Here is a 26,407-nt window from a genome sequence, read left to right on the forward strand (position 1 = left end):
TAATTTTGTGTTTCTGCTCCTGCAGCTCGCTCCCCCACTGCCTGTCCGAAGAGAAGCCAAAGCACCACCTCCTCCACCTCCAAAGGCTCGGAAGTCTGGCATCCCTACTTCCGAGCCTGCATCCCAGTAAGGATTTTGCCCTCTCTACAACACAGAGTGCCTTAGACAGCTGCTGCCTGAGAACTGGCCTCCAGCCAGTGTCCTCATTCCACGGGGCTCCCTGCTGACTGCGTTTCCTGATCTGGGATGACATTTACCAGCTCAAAACCAGTTATGTTCTTCCAAAAGCTTCTCTTTGATAGATGTTTGAGGCCATGTTACCTCCCTTCCAGTCCACCTGGAATTCCAGAACAGCCACATCCTCTGAATGTTTCAAAGAGGAGATCGCATTCACCATTGTTAAATGTCAGCCTGTACCGCAGAGACACGGTGGTCTGCACAAGCCTGGACGAGTTCTTCCACGCTGATGGTGGAGCAACGCCTGTAATCTACTCCTTGGAAGAATTTTTTGCTTTGCTTATGAAAAGCTGTGCTTGAGACTTCGGTATTTTTCTCGTGCAAACACATCCATCCCATCCCATATTGCATCTTGGAAGATATGGACATCAAATACACTTTGGTAGCTGAAATAATCATATCTTTCTGATGTCGACTGTGTCTCCTTTGAGGAAAAGAACACACGTTTTTAATGGAAGTCGACTGCTTTCAGGTACGTGTGGCTGTCATTATTGAAAGAGCATGAACTCAAATGTGAGCCCTGAGTTCTTGCGTCCTCCCATCTTCCATCTTCTCGTGGCACGGGACAGCTGCCGTCTCCCTCTCCCACCACACTCCTGACTAATAGCTTTCTACGCACTGCAGCCACTCCTTCCCTATGGACTTCTTTGAAGCTCTTCCTTTTGCACATGCGGTTTTTTTTGTCCTGTTACCTCGTCTGAGCGCAAATCACTGGCTACAAGGGACTTAGCAGTCGGATTCAGCAGCTTCTTTTCCAGACCCCATTTGGATGACTCAGCAGCCCCATCTGCTACCTGATTTTACCCTGGAGAATACAGTGCAATATCTCCCTTCCATTATTTATTCTTCTTGATTGTGGAATTAATTTGATTACTTGCTAATGGTACTAATCGTATTCCTTTCAGAAGAAAAAAATGGAGTGATTTAGGTGACCAAATATTACATACATAAATAGCCACATGAAGTTTTCGACATTTGGAGCTGGAAGCCTCAAAGATCAACCAACCAGCCCCCTTACTTAGTAGGTAAGGAAATTGAGGCTACACACAGAAAATTGTACTACAGATTCTAATAACCCAGCTTGCTGAATTAGGCTATACCCAGGTAACTTCTAGAAGACAACTCAGGACAAACTCTTTAATATTTACTCCCGGTTGGAACAATATTTGAAATGTCCCAGATATTTCTATGCTACTGAGACACTTGTGGCAAAGCAGAAAGCTTTTTGACTGTGAATCCAAAGGTCATCACTGGAGGAAGCTCGATAGTGGTCTCTTCCACAACCTTGCCCAGAGTCCTTTCCACTAAGGAAGTGAAGAGAGCAGAGAAAGAGATTTCCGCTGTCAGAGCTGGCATTTGCCTGCCTGATTCTCTGTGTTTCCTGTTTCACCGCCACCCTTTCAGTTCATCATGAAGGGCAAGGAAGCAGAAAGCTTTCAGATCACCTTTCAGAAAGGTGATCCTTTCCCCCCATCCAGGAGAACCTGCAGTGTGCTAGCATGGAAACATCACTGGCTTTGGAATTAAACCCATTTGGTTTCAAATCCCAGCTATGACATCTATTAACTTTGCAAACACACACAAATTATTTGAAATTATCAGAGTCTTCATTTTGTTACCTTTCAGAATGGGGATAATGCCTCCTGCATGAGTTGTTATGAATTACGGGAAGAGATACTCACATGATGGTCATTGCTTTTCTCTGCTAGGCCTGAGTAAGAACTGGAACTTTCTGAAAGCATTACTGATACTTTTTTTTTCTTCCAAGGTAATTTGGAATGTGAGTGCCAGTTAGTTCTGCACATATGGTCCTTCTCCAAATGGTGGTTTCCTTTGGAGTCTTTTACATGATTATTTATGACTAGAGACAAACTTAATAAGAACTCAAGAGGATTTTACCTGGAAAGAACTTAAGCTGTAGAGAAAGGAGGAGCCAACAGAAAGGACATGTAGGGCTTACCTAGAGCCTGGCACGACTTCTGAGAAGTCACTCAGCAGACCAGCTTGGGGAGATTTGTACCACAGTCTATTTTACAGGCTGCCATTAAAATAGAAAGATATAAACTGGGTCACCAAAAAAAAACAAACCTCAAGGCTGTCCTTCCACAGCAGTAGAAATGAGTCCCATAGCCTGGTCTTTGAGCAGAGGCTCGGAAGCTAGGATACATCTGGACACCTTCTCTTTTTAATAGAACATGTTACTCCATATGATTCCCTTTCTACCTTAATGGAAATAATAGCTCTCTCCTGCCTGAACAAAAGGGATTCCAGGTAGTATTGTGACTAAGAGATTATAGCGGATGATGGAAGGTTCATTTTTTGGGGAAGCTGTTGGGTCGGAAGTCAAATTTGACAAAAAGTCATAAGTAATGTCTGTCCTGAAGTCAAAGAGGAGGACTGCAGAGAAACACCTCATGATTACATTAAATATAGCGAGATAAGGAGCAGGGAGGAAAAAAGAGGCTTGGTCTTTGTTTTTCTTGCTAAGAACTCTCTAGAACATTGAAAGACATTGAAATGAGTCCTAAAATGGCCACCACTTTTGTGAATCCTGGTGTATGGTTGGAGGTGTTGTTTTTAAATCTTTTTTTCCTCTATCTCTGTTCTAGTGACTTGTCTTGCTTTGAGACTTTTTAAAAAGAATTGTTTTATTCAACATATATCAAGTTTTTATGGAATGCCACTCATGATACTCGCCCTTGATATGTAGCAGTTGAGCGTATTCAAATATACAAAGACAGTTCACTCTGGTGTGCTGTAGGATTGGAACTGGAGTGGTACCAGATGAAAATGAAACCCTAAATAAGATTGCTGGGCCATGGGGTGCTTCCTCCCGCTTCACCTTAACCTTTTGATTCCAGAATTGCAGTCATTTTCTCCTGCCAGGGAAACCCATTAAAAACTGCAGCCACACTGCAAATTCATAATGAAAAACAAGATGTAAAGCAGGATTTGAGACAACAATCTACCTTTGTTTACTCTTTGCAAGCTGGAAGAGTCCTTCTCCTCTAGTTGCCCCTATGTCACTGGCTGATTTCTTATTTTGGCTCACGCCTGTAATCCCAGCACTTTGGGAGGCTGAGGTGGGCAGATCATGAGATCAGAAGATCAAGACCATCCTGGCCAACATGCTGAAACCCCGTCTCTACTAAAAATACAAAAATTAGCTGGGCGTGGTGACACATGCCTGTAATCCCCACTACTGGGGAGGCTGAGGTAGGAGAATCTCTTGAACCAGGGAGTCAGAAGTTGCAGTGTCTGGCTTTTACAATTAAATTGGAAAAGGTAAGTTTCTGTTTGGGTGGGTTGAGAGTTGAACTATCAATTCTAATCTACGAAAGGAAATTCAGGACTTCCCTCTGACACCTAGGATCTAGCCAAGGCTGATTTGCAGTATCAGCTGTTCAAACTCATCTATTCGCCATATTTTGTGAGTTGTTCATCTAAACTTTGTCAAAAATGCCTTTGCCATGATTTTGTTACTAGCTGGGTTTCAAACATGGACAGTTAAGATGTGCATTGAAGTAGGAAGATTTTGTTCAGATTTGCTGTTATTTATTTTTTAAATTAAAAATGGAAATGTATTTTAAAGTTTATTGTGTGTTTAGTTTGTTATTGCCGTTATTTTAATGAAATGAACTCATTCCTGAACTTTGCAGTTTTTCCTTATCCATGCCTCCTTGACGACACGTTACACCCAGCATTTTTCTGGCTTGTTTCCTTACAGGTCCTGTTAGGCTAAACCTGCACTGTGGGGTCTCAGAGTCATCTTTGCTTGGAAATAAGAAAAATTACAAACCGCTTGGTTCTTTTCACCCCTTCCATCTATTTTTTTGCCATCCTGCCTGACAACTTTCTGATAGCAGTTCATTTAATGTACATAGGTTCTGTTCTTTACCCATTCCCCAGAGATATTTAGACAAGTAAAGAGAAATAAAAAGGTTAAAGGGGATATCTTACATGAAATAACTTAGATGAAAATGATAGGAACTGGTTCTAAAATTGTTAAATGTTTGTATCACCTGAGGAGAGGCCACTCCCAGACCAATTACATCAGAATTTCTGGGTGTGGGGAGTAAGATCCAGGCATCCATATTTCTTTAAAGTCCCTCCCATGTTATTCCAATGTTACGCCAAGGTTGAAAAACCACCACATAAAGGAAATAAGACTTTAGAAAATTGGTATTTAAGGTGTGTTTCATAAAATCCCTTGCTAGTGGTGGGTCAAGTTGGAAAGAGGGAAGGGGCAGTCACACCTTTATTAGCACCACTGTTTAGTCCTGAGCTTATGCTTATGATTTTTATCCCCCCAAGAAAAGAAAAACCGCTCCTGTTCTGTTCAGGAGCGGTGGCTCAAGCCTGTAATTTCAGCCCTTTGGGAGGCCAAGGCAGGAGGATTGCTTAAGCCCCAGAGGTCGAAGCAGTAGTGAGCCCTGATCATGCCACTGGACTCCAGCCTGGGTGACAGAGTGAGACCCTGTTTCCACAAAAAATTTAAAAAAAATTAGCCGTCACAGTGGTGCATGCCTATACTCCCAGCTACTTGTGAGGCTGAGGTAGGAGGATCGCTTGAGCCTGGGAGGTCAAACCTGCAGTCAGCCATGATCATACCACTGCACTCCAGCCTGAGCGATAGAGTACGACCCCATCTCTACAAAAAATAAAAATTAGCTAGGTGTGGTGATGCATGCCTGTAGTCCCAGCTACTGGGGAAGCTGAAGTGGGAGAATCACTTGAGCCCAGGAGGTCAAGGCTGCAGTGAGCTGTAATTATGCCACTGTACTCCAGCCTGGGTGACAAAGTGAGATCCTATTTCAAAAAAAAAAAAAAAAATGTGTTCCAGTGCTTTGCTTTTTAGAAGCAATAGTGCTTCACTGTGTTCATGTAATTTATAGGAATCACTGCTTCTTAAAAACACCCCAGCATTTGGGCCCTAAATACTAAACTGACAGACCTGGGTAATCTTTTGGCTCTAGGATCTCCATAGAGAAATACTATGAAGTGTCTTCCTCTGTCCAGATCTAAGTGCTATTATCTTATGTAGTGATTCTTGGCTTTTTTGTAATCGTCTGTAAGCTACTGCAAATTCTAAAAGTTTTGCTATAATGAACTATTTTCAAACCATTCTTTTTACTACTTGTTCATTTAAAGCCATATATATTTGAGAACTCATTTCATTAAATATATCATTTGATATATTTCCCTACCCTTTATTATAAAAAGCTTAGGATTTTTTTTTTTCCTTAAAGCTACATTGATGAGTTAGAGTTACTCAGATTCAGGGAAGTGTTTATGATTTCTATAAGGAGACCATTTTCAGCTTTCAGACGGAGTCTTGTTCTGTTGCCCAAGCTAGTCAGTGTTGCAGTCATGGCTCACTGCAGCCTCAAACTGGGCTCAAGCAAGCCTTCCGCCTCAGCCTCCTTAGTAGCTGAGACTGCTGGTGTGAGCTACCATGCTTAGCTCCACAGGGGCCATTTTCACTCTCCTCCTCCTCCTTAGTAATTTGGGCCATTTGAGGATCAAGGGTACCTCCTGAAAGTCTCTAACATCAGCATCAGGCAGTTGGATGAGCATCTTTTTATCCTATTCAAAGGAGGCTCGCAGCTGCCCCTAAAGAAATTGTCCCAAAGACAAACTTGGGCTAGGGAAATCCAATGCTTCAAGCAGATGTGTAAGTTAAGTGAGTGTGTTGCTTTTTGTTAATGTGTTAAGTAATGTGAAGATTGTAAAATATACTGTTTTCATTAAAAAAAAGTCACTGAGTAATTAGCTAATGGAAGCCTCTCATCTTGCTCACATGTATTAATAATGCAGTTTTGCTTTTGTTTCATAAAGCAGATTGTGGATCACATCATTGCCTAATTTTACTAAAGACGGAGTGAAGAAATTATTTGATTCCACTTTAGAGACTCTTCCAATGAAGGTATTTGGGAAATTGATCATTGTGCTGTAGCAAATATTTGCATTAAAAAGGGGCTGTTCCCCCCGCCCCGGGATGTTTGTCACCCCTGTTCAAATTTCTTAGCATAAGTCTTTTCCTTTTTGAGGGAGCCTGAGATCTCTTTTGTTAACAACAGACACTTTATCTCCTCTGCCTTCCCATCTGCCACCTGTATACACATGTGGAGGGCTCCCTTTGGTGGGCTTATAGTGCCCCTTCCCCCAGAGTTCTGAGTTGGAGAAAGATTTAACATGTATGCCACTTAATTCACAACACAGCACTTTATTATGGAATGTGTGTGACTTGGTATAAGGATTTCTGAAATTAAGACAATTTACAGGTATTTAGTGGGTTATAAATGTCAATGTCGGAATTATACGTTAGTCACGTTAGTAATGGTGACTCCTTCCGGCCCAGTGGATTTAAATCTTCTTCTGCCCAGTTTCCTCTTCAATCAGACTTTCCTGAAAAATACATAACAAATATATCAAGGCTGACTTTACCAGCTGAATTTCATTACATTTTTGACATTTTAATTTCCAAAGTATCTGTCTAGAAGGAATTGGTCTGTTTGATTTTTACTCTAGGGAGACACAGTAAGTTGTTTTTTTGTTTGTTTTTTTGAGATAAGAGTTTCGCTTTATCACTCTATCGCACAGGCTGGAGTGCAGTGGTGCAATCTCAGTTCATTGCAACCTCCCCGTTCCAGGTTCAAATGATTCTCGTGCCTCAGCCTCTCTGGTAGTTGGGATTACAGGCATGTACCACCACATCTGGTTAATTTTTGTATTTTTATTAGAGACAGGGTTTCGCCCTGTTGGCTAGGCTGGTCTTGAACTCCTGGCCTCAAGTGATCAGCCCACCTCAGCTTCCCAAAGTGCTGGGATTACAGCCATGAGCCACTGCGCCCAGCCGAATGGGTCTTTTTAAGCTACTTAATATACATAAAATCTACATTAATAGTTTAAGGATGAGCTGTGAGGAAGGAAGTGAAAAAATATTACAGTCAACTACTTCGCTTTTAAACCAGCCTTTGCTTCAATTTCTTCATAATACCATGTTTGGCAAATTTCAGTGCTTGCTATTTTTGTAATGCGATAAGCAAGATTAGAAAAAGGAAATAAACATGTCAGCCCACTTTTTTCTTTGTCTTGTGGGCATATTAAGTTGAAGTCACTGGAGACAATTAAAATTACAGCTTATTTTTATATATGACTTATTTGGGCTTTCCCAGCTCCTAGGTGTAACTGATAATTAACTGTAATGCCTTCTGATTGCTTCAAATAAGTGGACAATAGAGCTCAGAGAATATCAACATTGAATCCAAGATTCAACTTAAGTCAGGCAATGTGGCTCGCACCTTTAATCCCAGCACTTTGGGAGGGTCACTTGAGGCTGGGCGTTCGAGACCAGCCTGGGCAACATAGACCCTGTCTCTACAAAAAACTAAAAAATGAAATCAGTTGGGTGTGGTGGCAAGTGCTTATAGTCCCAGCTACTAGGGAGGCTGAGGCAGTCTCGAGAACTGCTTGAACCTGGGAGGTTGAGGCTGTGGTGAGCATTGAGTGCACCATTGCACTCTAGCTGGGGCAACAGAGCAAGATCCTGTCTCAACAAATAATTTTTTTTTTTTTTTTTTTTTGAGACGGAGTTTCGCTCGTTACCCAGGCTGGAGTGCAATGGCGCGATCTCGGCTCACCGCAACCTCCGCCTCCTGGGTTGAGGCAATTTTCCTGCCTCAGCCTCCTGAGTAGCTGGGATTACAGGCATGCACCACCATGCCCAGCTAATTTTTTGTATTAGAGACGGGGTTTCACCATGTTGACCAGGACGGTCTCGATCTCTTGACCTCGTGATCCACCCGCCTCGGCCTCCCAAAGTGCTGGGATTACAGGCTTGAGCCACCGCACCCGGCCAACAAATAATTTTTTAAAAAGATTCAATTTATACATCCAATTCTCTTTATATTTTTTCATCAAAAACTTAATATGATTAGTGTATTTCCATTTGGGGTGGGGGGGATTTGGAGGTGGTATAGTCCTATCAGAAAACGTTGGCATTTTTCATTCCAAAGGAGAAAAAAACCCATCTAGATCAGCGTTTCTCATGTCTATATTCCCCAGGGTTCTAGAAACCCATGTAATATAAAGTACAGTTGCAGGATCAGGTGGAGGGCTGTGGAGTGGCCTGGAGAGGAGTAGTCTAGGGTGTTTGGTGATAATACTTGAAGAACTGAAATCCAGCAGTGGGAAGAAATTTGTTTTGTTGGTTATCCCAAAGGCTAGAGCCAGGATTAACAGATAAAATTTATAGAGAGTTTCAATTCAACTTCAGAAAAGAAAACAAAAACGTTTCAGCCCCCAGTGTTGTCTTATGGACTGGGATTGTCATGAAATACAGTCCTACCACAGGAGGTACCACAGGAGTCAAGAACATAAGCCTGGCAGTGGCTGGGAGGTGGCTGTCCTAAGTGATCCCCAAGGGCCTATCTACATCTAAAGCTCTATGTTATGATCACTTTAACTTACCAGAGCTCCTTTCAGGTCCCGAAGGGGAAAACGTGGCTGGTGCATGGTGCATTCAAAGTGTTGGGTTTCTTCCAGTTGACCAACCTCTTTGACTATCTGAAGAAAGAGAATGTAATTCTTTGAGATGTAGATAAGGAAATGAAATGGTGTTTTCTGTTTCCACCAAAAAATTGTGGAGAGTGGGGTCAAGGGGGCTGTGGGGCTGAAGGGGACTGGGAAAGTTGTAAGATTAGCATAGGGACTTTAAGCACACAGATCTGCCATCTGGTATTTCTACAGAATGGCATGGGGATCTGGACATAATGGAGACAGTGAGAAGAGATCATATTTTCCCCTTAGAGATGACAAGGTGCTTTGAGTCTCATGAGAGACATGAGAGACCCAAAACAAAAAAACAAAAAACCCCTAAGAGTTTATAGTTGTAAAAAGGGTTGGTTTTTATTTTCTAGGTTTTACTAAACATGTCATAGTTAAATGAGATTTGTTTCATGTATAACCTGCAGAAAAGAGGCTTCAGATTCTGGGGCTTCTTTAATACTAAATTATATTTATTATTTTTCAAAAAACAGATATTTCTTTCCAATGATAATGAAATGATTTAAAATTTTTCCCATTCTTAGCCCTGGGTTATTTTTTGGGTTAATCAGCTAACAAAGATGGCTTCTCTCCCTCCATGACCCTGAGAGGTCATATTTTATAAATAAAAAACCTCCCAGCACTTTGGGAGGCAAAGGTGGGAGGATCCCTTGAACCCAGGAGTTTGAGACCATACTGGGCAACATAGGGAAACCCCATCTCTATAAAAAAAATGTAAAAATTAGTTGGGCATGATAGTGCATGCCTGTGGTCCCAGCTATGCAGAAGGCTGAGGTGGGAGGATCCCTCAAGCTCAAGAGGTCAAGGCTGCAGTGAGCTGTGATTGTGCCACTTAACTCCAGCCTAGGTAACACAGCAAGACCCTGTCTCAGAAAACAACCCCAAAAAACAAAAAAGCAAGTACCACATGTTAGTGTTTGTGCTGTCCTATAATCTAACCTATATGAAATTAAATCCAGCATGTTTTCCACTGTACTATTTTATCATCTTGAGTTTGCTAATTCCTGTATTCTACTAGTCTCCAACTTTGCTTAAGTGCCCCTATCAGTGAAAAGAAATTTTAGGGTGTGCATCCTTGATAAGGATACTCATTCATAAATTATACAGATGTACTGATCTAATATCATAGATATTTTTAAAAGATGAATGAGAAAAAAAAATAAGTTCTAACTTTTTTTTCCAAATCCCAATGAATCATCTTCTGATACAGACCTTGACCCTATCCGATCGTTTCTAATTCCTTTAGCAATTCCATACACTCAGAGTATGATGTACTATCTCATACTTGTTGCTATTCTTTTGGAATTTTTCTGGCTCTTTTGTTTCTTCAATCCCTTCTGAACTGAAAGTAGGAATAGGACTTCTACTTTGTAAGTGCCTTATCTCACCTGGAGTATCTAGGGTACAACATCATAGAACATTGCCATTGGGGCTCATCCTGAATGTTTAATATAGTTAAATTGAATCAAATAGCTGTGTCTTATTCTGAAGCTGAGAGAAACTTACCTCTTGAAAAGAATCAATGACGTTTTCGGCATCTCTCTTTCCTCCAGGGCGCAGTCCATAGGACCAGTGCTGGCTGGAGCAGCCCGCCACACACAAAGTCAGCAGAATAAGGCCAGCTAGGAGTTTTGGAATCAGCTCCATTCTAAGGCACATGAATGCACAATCAAATTAGATCCACACAAGTTTGAGTAGAAACTAAAGACCTCTTCTGTGAAACGGCTAGCATTTCTATCATTAACCTTGCAGAGGACGAAGTCAGAGTCACCGTTTTTACACACAGACGCTGAAACTCAGTCTCAAGAAACTCAGAAACTCAAGGCAACACCTGCTGGTTTGCCTTGAGTTTCTTAGTCACTGGGGACAAAATAAGTACTTTAAGCTCACGTGTTCAGGACCTTTTAGTACTAAAACGGGCTATACTTTTATTGTTTGGTTATCCAAACCCCATAATTTATCCCTTATCAAATTCACCATTTTTGGCTTAACATTCCCCTTGCTCTGGATTGGTCTTCAACTCTTTCATTGCTGAGCTAAAGGGAACTGAGCCATCTGTTAAGAAAAGTAGCTTCTACTAGGAATCTGACTAATATAAAGTTGCTTGACATTAAATGGCTACCCCATGGTACTAATGACATTTTTCTGTTTATCCTTCAATCTTCCTAACATTACTGCTGGCTGGACCATCTGTAGGAGAGAGGACTCAACAGTGTTCGAGTAGTTAGTCCCAGACCAGATGCCTTCCTAGCCAAGTGGACCTGAAATTATCTAATGAAATGTGTCTCCAAGTTAATTTTCATTTGATGGCAAAGAGGCTAAAGACTAAATCAAATACTGGTCCATAAGCTGTGGGATTCCCCAAAGGCTGGATCTCTGTGACTGGTGATGGCAAGGACAGTGAAGGACAGAACTTCATTAGATACTGTCACACCAGGATCTAGTCCTTGGGCTGTCAAATGCCCTGTAGACATACAATAGCATGCAATCTAAAAAAGAAAAACTCGTGCTAGAAATAATACAGACTTTTACCTGTTTAGAGGCAGAGAGCTTCTTAGAGGCAAAAATCCTTCAAGGTCCCCTTGAAGTATGTTGAGTACTGTGACTTTTCTAATTTCCTAGCTTCCTTTTTATAGGGAACTTTTCCAGGACATTGAAATCTTTCCTGCTGGTAAATTATACTGCACAGGGACTATGCTTTCTTTTTAATGGTAATTTTTTCAAATCCTCACATAAAGCCCTTTAATGGTGTATATAATTGGAACACCCCCTGGTGTATGTTAAATTTACTTAAGTGCAGCCATTAAAACCTCAGCTAAAACTTTTATAGCTGAGGCCACAATTCAAAGAGATTAAAATCCAGCTAGGTTGGATTCCCTTGAGGAAACCAGCAGACCTATCAAGAGTTCAAGGAAAATAAATGTCTTAGATTAAGTGAAGTCAAATGCATACATAACTTCCACAAAGGAGGCTACGCAATCAATACAGGACATTGAGTCAGGATGTCTGAAAGCTTCTGGTTCTTGGATTCTTCATTTGTAAAAGGAAGGATGTAGACTAGATGGACTAGATGATCAAAGAGTTGCTTCCCGTTTTAAAAATCTGATTTTTAAATAAGTGATTATTGACAGTATATACCAAGTTCATGTAGGATCCTAAATCAGATAATATGTATTTGAAAATTCCCTCATCTACTCATCACGTTCCCTGCTTACTTTGAAAGCCTTCTAAAGCATCAAAAAGGCAAGAAACAAATACCAAGAGCAACACCATATTGAGCATACTTACATCAACTGATCAGTTCATTTCAGTAGATGCTTATTGAATTAAATATGCAAACCACTGTTAAGGGAAGTGGGAACAGAAAGATGAGAAATTATAGTTATTTAATATATAGCACATGTATAAGAGCGCTCATTACAATAGCCCTGCAAAATGGATCATTATCAAAATTTTATAGCTGTTCCACCCTAGAGATGCAACCTCAAGGACACACACACACACACACACACACACACACACACAGAACCATTACTCTTAATTACATTTATTTGAATACCTTGTTGTCTTCTCCTAATTTAGCCCTAGGCTGAAACCTATAATAGTCAAAGATCCCATCTTATTTTAATGTCTCTTAATAAGCCCCTGGCATTTAGTCAGTATTCAGTAAGCATAGGTTTGAATGAATTAATGAATGGCAAAAACCTTTTAACCAGATAAGTCCTAATGCTGTCTCTATTTCTGCGTCAAAGATATGCTTTATCTGACACAGAATTAAACTTTCATGTACAATTGGCTGTAAATCCTGTTATATTAGCTAAGTTTTTACAGCTGGGATTGGCAGTTTCCCCTCAGGTAGGATGCTAAACCCTATCAGTCATTGCCCAGTGTCCTCTGGAATAAGTACATTTGCAGGGATTTCAGAGTAACAAGAAATGGTGTCTTACCTAAGTTTACCCTTGCTTTGTCCCAGCCGTCTCTGTGGAGGCTGTCTAGCCCTCGTAAGAGGACAGAGAGGGGGATACACTTTATAATTGCAAATAGAGGATAATTTAAAAATAAAACATAAGTATTTGACTTTGCTCCACGTAAATTATTTCATTTAGACATTTTGACTCATATAGGTGCCATTCTAACATGAAGATTGGAATCTCTTCTCGCTACAATATACAACTAGGGACAGACTGTTTTTCAACAAGAGTTCATTATGGTTGAATAGTGCTAGTTTAAATTGTCCAATTGATTTGTGTTTGCTGAGAGATGTGCACCTAAGTATTGCTTAAACAGAAAATGTGGTCTCTGGATACGACTAATAAAATGGGAGTTAAGACTTGTGAAGCCTATTGTCAGGTGAATCACTTATCCCTGGGTAAGTAGGCCTCATTAGATTTCTTGTAGGTTATTTCTATCAGTTAGCATTAAATTTTTGACAAGTGCTTTGAAATTATTAAGATGAACACAACAACATTGTATTAGTCAGTATTCTCTAGAGGGACAGAACTGATCTTTCTCTGTCTGATATATATATATATATATGATTAATATATAATGTATATATATACACACAAACACATATATACACACACACACACATATATATAGGGGAGTTTAAGTATTAACTCACATGATCACAAGGTCCTACAGGAGGCCATCTCCAAGCTGAGAAGCAAGCAAAGCCAGTATGAATCCCAAACCTGAAGAACTTGGAGTCTGATGTTCAAGGGCAGGAAGCATCCAGCACAAGAGAAAGATGTAGGCTGGGAGGGTAGGCCAGTCTAGCCTTTTCATGTTTTTCTGCCTGCTTTATATTTGCCGGCACCTGATTAGATGGTACCTACTTAGATTAAGGGTGGGTCTGCCTTCCCCAGCCCACTGACTCAAATGTTAATCTGCTTTGGCAACACCCTCACAGACACACCCAGATTCAGTACTTTGCATGCTTCAATCCAAGTTGACAGTATTAACCATCACAAACATGGTCTATGAATTCATTAAATATGCTGTATGTCCTTAAAGTCTCCATTAGCATTGTCTTAGGTCACACAGATCTCAAGGCAAGAGTCAACTTTGTTTTGTCTTACTTTCTATAGCACCAAATAGGTTATCAAACAACTATGCAATTAATGAGTTTTTGATATTGAATGACAGACTTTAAACCATTTAAGGATTCTATGGTTAGGTCAATTTACCAAAAACTTAAATGTAATTGGGTTTAAATAATTAGATTTTATAGTTTTCATATTTTTTTCTAAATTTGAAAGAATGGCTTTAGAGAAAAAACTGCTTCATCAATATCAAAACACCTAAAAGTTATTATGATGATTTCATAATTTCACTGAAATAACAGAAATGAAAAATTTTGTCTTGCCCTAATGTAGAATCTCAGCAGGAAGCACTCAAGGTTAATTCCTGCTGACATGTCTAATCAGGTTGTGAAAGGGTTTCAGGGAATTAATCCTTGGATAAGGTGCTTTATACTGAAATAATGTAACCACTTTTCTTTGTGGTAAGGAACCTTTTAATTTTAAAGGTACTTCTTCCTTGGGGACTTAATGCAATTCCAAGTTTTTTTTAATATATTAAAGATGATTTAAAGATGATACAGGCCAGATTTACAGTACACACACAAGTCATAAAATGAAGAGAAAATATTCCAAGTTTGATTTATAATTGAACTCTTCATAAGAATATTGAATTTATAAGATTTTCTACTAAAATTTCCTTGAGACTGTAGTTGAAAGAACTAGACTACAATAGATAGTATTGCTTAGACAGTTACTTGAGTACCAAATTTTGTTAATGCAGATAATCTAGCTAGTTTAGTTTAGATTTAAAACCTTTTCCCTGTCATCCCAACAACTGTATTTTTACCTATGTGTACAGACATGTTTCATCACTAGGGTTAATGGAAGTTTTACTATTTTTTTTTTTTTTTTTTTTGAGACGGAGTTTCATTCTTGTTACCCAGGCTGGAGTGCAATGGCGAGATCTCGGCTCACCGCAACCTCCGCCTCCTGGGTTCAGGCAATTCTCCTGCCTTAGCCTCCTGAGTAGCTGGGATTACAGGCACGCACCACAGTGCCCAGCTAATTTTTTGTATTTTTAGTAGAGACGGGGTTTCACCATGTTGACCAGGATGGTCTCGATCTCTTGACCTCATGATCCACCCGCCTCGGCCTCCCAAAGTGCTGGGATTACAGGCGTGAGCCACCGCGCCTGGCCAGTTTTACTATTTTGACAGTTTCCTCCTTCCTTAAAATTCTCTATCCTAGTTATCAGGCAAAAAATGCTTTGGGGGTATACTATTTATCCAGTCTAATAAAGCTAACTGGTAATATTCATCACCTAAAGAGTGATGAATTTAACACAAACAAATTAAATGAATTCTTGGGGAGGCAGTCTTTTGTTCAGAATTCATAAGGTTTATGTTAGGATGGTGTATTTTAAAAAGAATGATAAAAATAATCATGTTTAAAGAAATAAATTTAATGGTACTTTCAAAAAGACTAATCCATAACAAATTAAGTTATACTGTATTTCCTTTGCTACCCAGAACCACAGGGCTGGTTGTCAATACATATTGAAGAAATGTAAGCAAAATACAGAAAGTGATGATTTTCAAAAGCAAGAAAAGAAACTCCTTTTCAACACTTTATATTGTTTATTAATGCAGTATACATTAGATCTAAAATCTGCAGTTTCTAAGCACACCATGTTTAGATCTTTCAGATCCTTCTGCAGTTTTAGGTTATTTCTACGGAGGTACCTTTAAGTGAATGAATAACACATTCTATAATTCCTGAAAATATAGTACAGAGTGAAATGATTTAAATATAATTTAGGCACATATTGATTATGAAAATAGATTATCTCTCAATACAATACTTCTCTGTCTTGGTAAAAATAATAAAGCAAAGAAAATAATTCATTTCTGAAGTTGCTTTCCTTCACTTGTAAAGGTCTGATCTCCTCCCACTATGCATATGTACCCTTTACTGTTAAGGAAAGCTTTGCATATATAGATATAGAAGAATAAGCTACGTAAATACTAAAGATATGTCATTCTCCCAAAGGAGACAAAAGTGGTTTTCAATGATTCCTTGCCTCATGTTGATGAGTCTGTAGAATTCAGAACCCATTTGGACACAGCTAATATCCCTGCTCTTGGGGTAGACGTAAGGACACCAGGTCATTAGTAGGGAGGTACAGCCCCTTCCTCTGCTGTTGCAGAGAGATAATGACTCAAGAAAATTGGGCTAACATTTGTTTAAAAAAAATAAAAATAAAATAAGTTAAAGAATCACAGGTGCTGACTGATTGTTACATCTTGGACCAGCCAAATGCCTTTATTTTTACTTTATATGCATTTTCTAGTGGCTATAATCATCAAATGTCTGTTTAAAATTCCTCATTCCTCACTATAGGGTTCTAGCTGCAATTATATTAGATGCCTTTTAACAGGCAACTCTACCATATTCATTCATATTGTATAAGCTTTGATTGCAGCAGATCTAGATTTAGTGTCTATTTCTAAGCTGGCCCTATGTAAAAACTATTTGGTATTTGAATTAAATGAATATTAATGATGTACCTTGGTTTTTTGGTTTTGAAGTATCTTCCTATGTTTGTGCTGATTGTATGAGAAAATTAGGCTAACAGTGTAAATAGACAGAATTGCTTGGTCTGGTGTTGAGTGGAATTTGCCTAGAATGAAATTCTGAGAAATGCTCATTTTTAAGTGTTGTAGTGATAGGTAAGTTCTTCCTCCATCTGGAGTTCCACTGTACCTTTGCAATGAGTGATGTACAACGATGTCTTTCTTTCCACTCTGTCTCAATCAGTAAGAACTGGATATTACTTTAATTTAACTACTGTTTTGTTCTTAAAAGTAAACTTTATAAAAATGAACCTGAAAAGAGTCTTAGGGAGTCCAGTCTCACCATATTCATATGGTGTGACAGGTATTTAAAGAGGGAAGGCGTCACTAAAGCTATTTATAAACCTGAACAACCTTTTCAAAGTTTTCATAAAGTTTTAACAATTTAAATATCCATACTGCATCTAGGTATTCAATAAATATAATTGCATATGTTGTGCTTTCCATAAATTAAAATCCTCAAATGCATCTCAAACCAAGATGGTATTTCCACATCATGCCTATTTAAAAGCAAATATAATAGATACTATTCCTGGTCATAAAACCAGGTAAACCCCCCTACCCCGTTCAAAAGGCAGCAATATCTAGTTTCCCTACATCTATTAAATGAGTGCTTTTCTGTTAAAAATCAGAATATGGAAAAAAAGTCAATTTTTTCCCTTATGCACCGCTGAGAACAAGCGTAATCCTCTAAATGTTTTTTTTAAATTTCCTTACAGTGTTATTTCTTCTAGACAACTGAGTGGGTGGAGAAAGAAAAGTGGTAAGGAAAACATTTTCATCTTGTACATCTTCCTCCAGCCCCTAAAATTCTCATCTGACACTTTGTGACATGTGTAATGGTGTTAGCATCTCTTCAAATATAGCTCCCTTCACGTTGGACCCTCTCAGGTTGGCTTCTTGAAGATCACAGCCAGACAGATCACAATTCTGCAAGATGAAAACAATACTCATGTAATTCATGTGGAGATTTCAGGCCTTATCTATTTCCTCTCAAAACAATTTCTGGGGCATATTAGGAAAATGTTCCTATATAATAAAACTCAGTTAATTTCTGGAAAACTTCTCATGATATACCACCCTAAAGTAAGATGTTCTTCTATCTTCTATCTGTATTTGTTACTTCTAGTTAATGTTCAGGCTGATCACCATAAATATGTATAAACAAAGGTTAACGAGGAAGCATGTTACTTGTGCTTGCATATTTTCTAATGAGACATGGGGTCCTCAACCCCTGAGCCACACACCCATACAGGTCCACGGCCTATTAAGAATCAGGCCACATAGCAAGGAGGTCAGCAGTAGATGAAGCTTCATTTGTACTTAAAGCCACTCCCTGTATGGCTCAAGTTACAGCCTGAGCTCCACCTCCTGTTGGATGACCAAGGCATTAATTAGATTTACACAGGAGAGTGAATCCTGTTGTGAACTGTGCATGCCAGGGATCTAGGCTGCACGCTCCTTATGAGAATCTAATGCCTGATGATCTGCCACTATCTTCCATCACCCCCAGATGGGACTGTCTAGTTGCAAGAAAACAAGTTCAGGGCTCCCACTGATTCTACATTATGGTGAGTTATGTAATTATTTCATTATGTATTACAATGTAATACTACTAGTAGAAATAAAGTGCACAATAAATGTAATGCACTTGAATCATTCCAAAACTACCCCCTAACCCTGGTCTGTGGAAAAACTGTCTTCCATGAAACTGGTCCCTGGTGCCAAAAAGGTTGGGGACCATTGATTTAAAATACAGAATGGATTCTAACATAGTAATATATATATATATACACACACACACACACACACACACACACACACACACACACACACACAATTTCTTTTTTTAGAGGAGTTTTATTCTTGTTGCCCAGGCTGGTATGCAGTGGCACAATCTTGGCTCACTGCAGCCTCCACCTCCCAGTTCAAGCAATTTTCCTGCCTCAGCCTCCCGAGTAAGCTGGGATTACAGGTGCTTGCCACCATGCCTGGCTAATATTTTGTATTTTTAGTAGAGACAAAATTTCACCATGCTGGCCAGGCTGGTCTCAAACTCCTGACCTCAAGTGATCTGCCCTCCTCGGCCTCCCAAAGTGCTGAGATTACAAGTGTGAGCCACTGCACCCGGCCCCAAGGTGATAAAGATTGTTGAAACAATTTTACTGTGATCCGAGAATAACAACAACAACAACAACAACAAAAGGCATGAGATGGGGCTTTTACTTAATCAAATTGTGTAACAGATTTTTCCATTCTCTAGACCTAGTATTTTCATAGCAAGGAACTGCCCTTCTTTTTAAAGCCCCAAACAGATTTTTCCATTCCCTAGACCTAGTATTTTTATAGCAAGGAACTGCCCTTCTTTTTAAAGCCCCATATAATACAATGAGTTTTGATAGATGTACAGAGTAGTATAACTACCACAATTTGAAGCTATTTCTTTTAGTTTTTTAAAAAATTTTTTTGAGATGGAATTTTGCTCTTGTTGCCGGGCTGGAGTGCAATGGCGCTATCTCGGTTCACTGAACCCTCCCCCTCCCTCCAGGTTCAAGAGATTCTCCTGCCTCAGCCTCCAGAGTAGCTGGGATTACAAGCATGTGCCACCATACCCCGATAAGTTTCTGTATTTTTAGTAGCAACGGGGGTTTCACCATGTTGGTCAGGCTGGTTTGGAACTCCCAACCTCAGGTGATCTGCCCGCCTGCTAAAGTGCTGGGATTACAGGCATGAGCCACTGGGCCCAGCTCTTAATTTCTCTTGAGATCACAGCGTGATAGATAAGACAGAGATTCTAGTTAAGTCCCTGGATATGATAGGGGGAGAATGGTCAGAAGGGTGACTAAACATAACCTGTTAGGAGAACAGATGTCAGCAGCTCTCCCCTCAATAGTCAATCTTATCAGTCTTTGCAGTCAGTTAGACAGAGGGAGGTTTTTGCTGCTAAGCCACACTGACTACACAGTAACTAAAACCTAGGAAAAAAATATAATCTTAGATGGAAGTAATGTAACAAATAATAAATAATTGTGCTTGTGATAGGATTATAATCTTGGGTCAATTCGTTTTGCCTTCAGGTTGAAAGAGGCCTCCTCCTCTGCTACTGACAGCTATCAAGAGATCTAGACAAAAGCATTGAGAAAATAAATTAACAGCAAGCTAAAATTTGAAACACTGTTCTCTGCAATCCAATTTATGCCGGATTTCATAGCTACCAGCCACATGTGGCTACTTAAATTTAAATGAATTACAGTTAAATAAAATTTAACAATAAATTTCTCATCTGCACTAGCCACATCTCAAGTGCTCAACAGCTATCTATGGCTAGTAGCTACTATACTGAACAGCACAGATATAGAACGTGTCCCTCCTGCACTAAGTGCTACTGGATGGTGCTGGTGTAGACCTATCAACAGCTATCGAGTCTGGTAGCTAAACTGGCAAATTAAGAAGACATACAAATACAATTCTTATGAAAAAGATGAGTAGGCAAAATTATAATCTCAAGCTGAAAACCAAAAAACATGGCTCGAATGTTAAATAGACTTTTCCTGAACCTGATGTCAAACCTGGATATCATTTAAATTTCTTAAGTAGTTTAAGAAGTAATCTAGCCTATTTAATTCTGTTCAGAATTATTTTTTATGGAAAATGCAATATATTAGATTAATAACGCATCTATCAAACTTATTTACTTAAGAAAAACTCCAGGAAAAGGAGAGAAATGAAATCAACTTAGACTGAATGTCAGATGAGTCTTCCAATCCACAAGTGGCATCTATGACATAGGTAAGTGAATCCTGCTCTGGAATTCTTATTTGTGTAAACACACAAATCAAAGGAAAACATCCCTCCAGCTGTCCTGGCATGTTACCTGGCAGTTTTACCAGCCAACTACTTTGTTTTGATTTCAATAAATTTTGCATGAAATACTTATTAAGTTTAGAGTAATAAAAACTCTTAAAATGTTGGTGAACTCACCTCTAAATCAGTTCCTGCCAGAGTTGCTCCTCTGAGGTTACAGTTCTTCAATTTTGCATTTTTTAAGGTAGCCACTCTCAGGTTAATCCCTGTCATCTGACTTCCTTCCATATCCACACCTTTCAGATTAGCACCTAGAGTGAACACATTCTGGGAGTAGCTTAACTTAAAAATATAGTTATCCACCTTCAATAAAACTTCAAGATGACTTAATGGGGGTGAATAATGACAGCCTACTTTAACTTTTGGAAATAAATCTAAAATCTTGTCTCTCAACAAACATATATATAAAGAGTTCACTGATGAAAGAATGCTTTCATCAATACTTTTGAAGGAATAAATTTAGTTCTGTTTTATGATAGTTAGCACTTTCATAATGTGCCTCTACAGGTTTATAAGGGAGTTATACAAGTAAACAAAGTGGTCAGTCACAGATATAACAATAACAAACTAAGAAACAATATATTAAATCTAAAACGATTATTTAAAATTCCCTGGCTTTATGCATATGAAATTTTTCCTTTTGGCCAGTATAAGAACATTTTATTCCATTTGAAAGTTTAAGATGTTGATATTTAATTTTCCAACTAAAACCTTAATTTTTGAGGCTTTATTTCTTCTAAGTCCTCAGTTTGGATTAGCATTTGATTGAGACCAAATGGAGGTATCTACCTCTTTGGAAGTTCTCCAAATATGATGACAGAAGAAATATATCCCCTATAGCTATCCTGTTTCACCCCTAACAATTATTTTCCAGGGCTTTTTCCTTTATGGTCTCCTTTCTCCATAAATAGCTATTTACAGATAGGATCTCACCTTCTAAATTGGCTTTAAGACCAGAAGGATCCTCAAAATTACACAGTTTCAGGGATGCTCCTTCTGCATTAGAACAGAGCATCTTGACTCCCTGGAGATTTGCACACTGCAAAGAAAAGAGAAAAGTCCTGGTTATGAGGTTCATAATTTTGTTCAAATTAGCTCAAACAGTAAAAGAAAAAAATAGAAAAAGGGAAAGGGCTCAACTCAACACACTCATAATCAATTATTTTCTGTTTACAATAAAGGCTTTTCTAATTAAACCCAGTAAGAACTGGGAACATTGGCCGGGCGTGGTGGCTCAAGCCTGTAATCCCAGCACTTTGGGAGGCCGAGGCGGGTGGATCATGAGGTCAAGAGATCGAGACCATCCTGGTCAACATGGTGAAACTCCGTCTCTACTAATACAAAAAATTAGCTGGGCATGGTGGCGCGTGCCTGTAATCCCAGCTACTCAGGAGGCTGAGGCAGGAGAATTGCCTGAACCCAGGAGGCGGAGGTTGCGCTGAGCCGAGATCGTGCCATTGCACTCTAGCCTGGGTAACGAGCGAAACTCCGTCTCAAAAAAAAAAAAAAAAAAAAGAACTGGGAACATTAAAAAATATTTTTTTAAACAACTGTTTTTTAAAAAACAAATGCAAATTAACAACAGCATGTTCATTTTACATGAAACATAATGGTTTAGATAAAAAAGTTGGGAGAGTCAGAACTATGACATCTCTATGCCTATTTTTATAAACACTCCTATGCATGACAATGAAACAGTCAAAATGTATGACTAAGGAAGGCATAAACTTAGTGATATGGATTTTATCTTATTACTGTAGGAATCTTGATGTTCTAAGTGAAATTCTTGAAATCCAAAGATGCTCCTACTGCCTTCAACTCAGAGGTCAGAATAAGAATGCCAGCATTTAAAGGCATTATTTAGCTACAAAACACTTAACAGGATGCTTGTTGGGTCTTTCTGCACCAGCCATTGCAACATTATCAACCCTGAGCAGCCAAGTCACAATGTGTAATGCAGAACAGAAAGTAAAATGGCAGAAAATATATGTTTTAAGAGTTTATTTTTTTGTTTTGTTTTGTTTTTTTGAGACAAAGTCTCACTCCGTCACCCAGGATGGAGTGCAGTGGTGCTATCTCGGCTCACTGCAACTCCACCTCCCAAGTTCAAGTGATTCTCCTGCCTCAGCCTTCCGAGTAGCTGGGATTACAGGCGTGCACCACCATGCCTGGCTAATTATTGTATTTTTAGCAGAGACGGGGTTTCACCATGTTGGCCAGGCTGGTCTTGAACTCCTAACCTCAAGTCATCTGTCTGCCTTAGCCTCCCAAAAGTGCTGGGATTATGGGCGTGAGCCACCACACCCAGCCAAGAGTTTTAAATTATGTTTACTTATCTCAAAAGAGTTTTTGACAAAAGTCTTTTTTTTTGTCCTTAACATAAATGAAGCTGCCTCTATTTAAAGACTAGGTCCTTCAAACTTTTTTATTTATTTTTTTTTATTTTTATTTTTTATTTTTTTTTATTATTTTTTTTATTATTTTTTTTATTTTTTTTATTATTTTTTTTATTTTTATTTTTAAATTTTTTTTAATTTTTTTTTTTTATTAGTCTGGCTAGCGGTCTATCTATTTTGTTACTTTTTTTTTTGATGATGTTAATCTTTTTCCTATTTTGCTACCAACCTGACTCTTCATGATAAGACAGAATAAGGACAGTGAAAATAACTAAAATGTGTATTTGGTAGATTTTGTTACTAGCTCTGATACAAAACCTCATGGAAAAATAAGCTGCAGCTAATGAGTAAACCCAAATTATAATAATTCAATAAATGACTGCCAAAAGCAAGATGCTATTAATTCAAAAGACATACAGACATGGGCCTTGGTGATAAGGAACTTACAGTTGTTAAAAGTTAATAGATTTCATTGGTCTGAATATATCCTCTAACTTCAAATAAACACAGATAATTGTTATAAATATATATATATATAAATACGTATATATGTAGAGAGAGGGAAAAGGCCACTGAGATGTTAACTTCCAGACTGATGCATACCATGTTTATTTCAAAATATCTCTGTCAAATTCTTCTTGAGCAATAACATTTTCCCATTCCAGAAATGAGGTTGAATAGATTTCAAGGTTCCTTTCAGCTTTACCTTTATAATTTGCTGAAAATATGAGTCCTGATAAATAAAGTACAGTATATCAAGGAGATCAGGAGCTAATTCCAAGATTTAATTTCTTATTAGTTGCTAAACCTTTCAGGTCTATGTTTAAGAAAGGATATTAAACTTGCAAAACCAAATCCATTTCACTTTCTGACCCTTCAGTCATATATCAACATAATAAATTATCTGTTTTCAAATAAAAGCTCCAGTAAAAGATAGTTATAATTCCTGTCTCAAAGGCTCTTTGAGACCGTTCAATAGACTAAAAATTTAATTTTCTCTTGTAGCCTAAAATGATACTTACGTCAAGCACTGATCCAGAGAGATCAGCTCGTTCAAGATTTGCACAGCAAAGATTTGCATGTGCAAGATTACAGCGACTTAAATTGGCCATTTTGAAGTTAATGTATCGAAGGTCCAAACGAGAAAGATCAGCACCACTGAAGTTCAAACCCTGAAATAAAAAAGCACAAATTGTCACTATAATTAAATCATCTGTATTAAATTTAATTACTATAGCTAACCACCAAATTGTTTTTAGAAGAAATTGGCAGTTCAGTCACTTGGAGTTTATTATAAAACATGATCAAAATGGAATTTAGATACATAAAAGAAGTTTCATTAAATAGGTTCCTCATAAAATAAACTCTAAGTATATTAGAGTATATAGCCTGGCTGTAATTCATTTATCTGTAGAAGTTTCTAAACAGGGATCCCTGTTAGTCCTCGATCTGCTAGTAAGTGTTTAGTTAAACCTAATTATATTTAAATTATTTTATTAATTCAATAAATCAAGACGATTTATTAGGCAGAAATGAGTACTGTGGTCTTTAAAAATCTGAAATGCTACAGTACACATAAGTAAAAGTATTTGCCACTGATCAGCCTGTATATTGCAAACGTACAAATACTGACTTTTAAAAAACTGCTGCAATTTCCATGCATGATTCACAAACTGCTACATGTGATATAATTAGACAATAAAAAAAGGCTATTATTGCATCTCTTTTTGGCTAACCATTTCAGAACTAAATCAATGCTATGACCCATAATTAAATTATATCTTGCACATAAAAGGAAAATAAAACAAACAAAAAAAAACCCCCAAAACATTAGAAGAATGTAAAATTTTATTCACAGATTTGCTGACAGAAATAATTCATATAAAAGTCTGCTTTAATTACCTGGCATCGCAGTTCTGACTTGGTTGGAGTTGCTAGCAAAAATCGGACAAATTCCTTTCGGGATATTGGTGAATGATCCTCTGGTGGTTGAGAATTCTTGGAAAAGATATTAAGAAATTAGTAGAGTCTTTTGGGAGGTAGCTACAATAAATTTAATAAGTGGCTAATGTAAAACCAGGCTTACCTTTATTGCCACTTCTAGGTGTTCAATCAATGAGTCAATACCAAAAAATCTTGCTTCTTCTAACACACCTATCAAAACAAAAATGATTCTGAAACACTAATTTAGTGAATGTATTACATTCATTGTGAATGTAATAAAATACGATTAGTTCACATAATCTTAACATTTAATTGATGTTTTAGATCTGAACAGGTTTGCCACAAGTATCTTTTACATACTGAATCAGAAAATGATGGCTTCACAAAAAATGTCAAAAGTATAATTCAGAAATCTTTCTCATAGCAGAATAAAATTTAAAAATATTTGTAAATAATAAGGGTTTCATCTATCATTTACTTTAACTTGGTAAAAAAAAATATGTACATCCTTTAAATGACTTGGTATTTTTACTAATTCTAATCTGTTAATAAACATCAGAATGTGTGGGAATACATTTGGGTTCCATTATCTTTCAAATGAGAAAACCTCAATCATTCAGTTGGCTGTCTACCTAGTAAAAAGCTACTTAGAACTCTGGAATTACAAAGAAAGTATTAAACATAATCCCTCCCTTCAAACACTTACAAGCTAATAAGGGTAACTAGATACAGAAAACTACAGTTATTTGGGAAGAATAATACAATCTTTTCCGTGAAAACCAAACTCTGTGGTCAATAATCCAACTGCAAAACAAAGGTCATCCAAGGTATAGCATCAGGTTGCCACTCTGGCATACACAGTCCAGATTTCCCCTTTAGGAGGAATCCAGTCCAGTCAGAGTGGCATAATCTTTGGATTCTTCCTGAATGGGCAGGCACACTAAGATAAATATCTCTGGTGGAAACCAACATATTATAAAAGAGGTTCTTGTGGGCCACACTCTCAATTTGCTAAGATCTAATACGTTTCTAATTCTAGGTTTAGAATTAAACCTTTAAAACTTCCTGAGAAGCCTTATAAATATCAAAGACAGGCCGGGCACAGTGGCTCACACCTGAAATCCCAGCACTTTGGGAGGCTGAGGCGGGCAAATCACTTGAGATCAGGAGACCTCGAGACCAGCCCAGCCAACATAGTGAAACCCCATCTCCACTAAAAAATAAAACAAATATTAGCTGGGCATGGTGGTGCATGCCTGTAATCCCAGCTACTAGGGAAGCTGAGGCAGGAGAATCGCTTGAACCCAGGCAGCAAAAGTTGCAGTTAGCTGAGATCATGCCCCCGCACTCCAGTCTAGGTGACAGAGTGAGATTCCGTCTCAAAAAAAAAAAAGAAAAGAAATACAAAAGACACACATGAAGAACAGTAGATAGAAGAAAGGAAGAAATATTTAGTATATTTTACTATTAGCACAAGTAAAATCTGGATTTGAATACTAGCTCTGCCACTCACTACTACTTTTTGGTGTTAGTGAAATTACTGTACATTGTTTTAAACCATATAATTACTTGAGGCAACCTGTAGGCAATGTAGAGTTGGGATGGAAACTGTATTAACTAAAAACAATTCTTTATAAAACGAATCCAGCAGAGAGCTCTGCTTTTTGAACACTTGAACAAATAAAAGAAATGGTTGAGAAACATGAAAAAGAAAAAACTAGCAAATCTTGGTAATACCTTG

General features: G+C 38.2%; 3 protein-coding genes across 5 annotated transcripts in view; 1 reads left to right on the forward strand and 2 right to left on the reverse strand.

Annotated features, from left to right (window-relative positions):
* Positions 1–3,821, forward strand: part of DOCK5 (dedicator of cytokinesis 5) — a 219,379-nt gene extending 215,558 nt beyond the window's left edge. For both annotated transcript variants that reach the window (XM_064368698.1, XM_064368699.1), the window contains exon 52: positions 26–3,821. In XM_064368698.1, coding sequence (XP_064224768.1) covers positions 26–130 — 105 coding nt within the window. In that variant the 3' untranslated portion in view covers positions 131–3,821. The remainder of the gene's footprint in view (positions 1–25) is intronic.
* Positions 3,822–6,446: 2,625 nt separating this feature from the next.
* Positions 6,447–15,188, reverse strand: GNRH1 (gonadotropin releasing hormone 1). Of its 2 annotated transcripts, XM_012435277.2 has the most exons (5): positions 13,430–15,188; positions 12,094–12,147; positions 10,312–10,453; positions 8,710–8,805; positions 6,447–6,645 (listed from the first exon to the last, which is right to left on the reverse strand). In XM_012435277.2, exons 3-5 carry the CDS (start codon positions 10,450–10,452, stop codon positions 6,604–6,606), a joined length of 279 nt encoding a protein of 92 aa, XP_012290700.1. In that variant the 5' UTR covers position 10,453; positions 12,094–12,147; positions 13,430–15,188; the 3' UTR covers positions 6,447–6,603. The 2 variants fall into 2 exon arrangements, with proteins under 2 accessions (XP_012290700.1, XP_012290698.1); XM_012435275.2 differs by having other exon boundaries at positions 10,312–15,188.
* Positions 15,189–15,270: 82 nt separating this feature from the next.
* KCTD9 (potassium channel tetramerization domain containing 9) overlaps positions 15,271–26,407 on the reverse strand; it is a 30,698-nt gene continuing 19,561 nt past the window's right edge. The window contains exons 7-12 of the mRNA XM_012435334.2: positions 24,809–24,876; positions 24,625–24,720; positions 23,745–23,894; positions 21,260–21,365; positions 20,444–20,577; positions 15,271–17,392 (exon numbers count right to left, since the gene is read on the reverse strand). Of these exons, the coding sequence (XP_012290757.1) occupies positions 17,276–17,392; positions 20,444–20,577; positions 21,260–21,365; positions 23,745–23,894; positions 24,625–24,720; positions 24,809–24,876 (671 nt within the window). The 3' untranslated portion in view covers positions 15,271–17,275. The remainder of the gene's footprint in view (positions 17,393–20,443; positions 20,578–21,259; positions 21,366–23,744; positions 23,895–24,624; positions 24,721–24,808; positions 24,877–26,407) is intronic.

Source organism: Aotus nancymaae, unplaced genomic scaffold (assembly GCF_030222135.1).
Source record: "Aotus nancymaae isolate 86718 unplaced genomic scaffold, 86718_ANA_hifiasm-v0.15.2.pri h1tg000079l, whole genome shotgun sequence".
NCBI lineage: Eukaryota > Metazoa > Chordata > Mammalia > Primates > Aotidae > Aotus > Aotus nancymaae.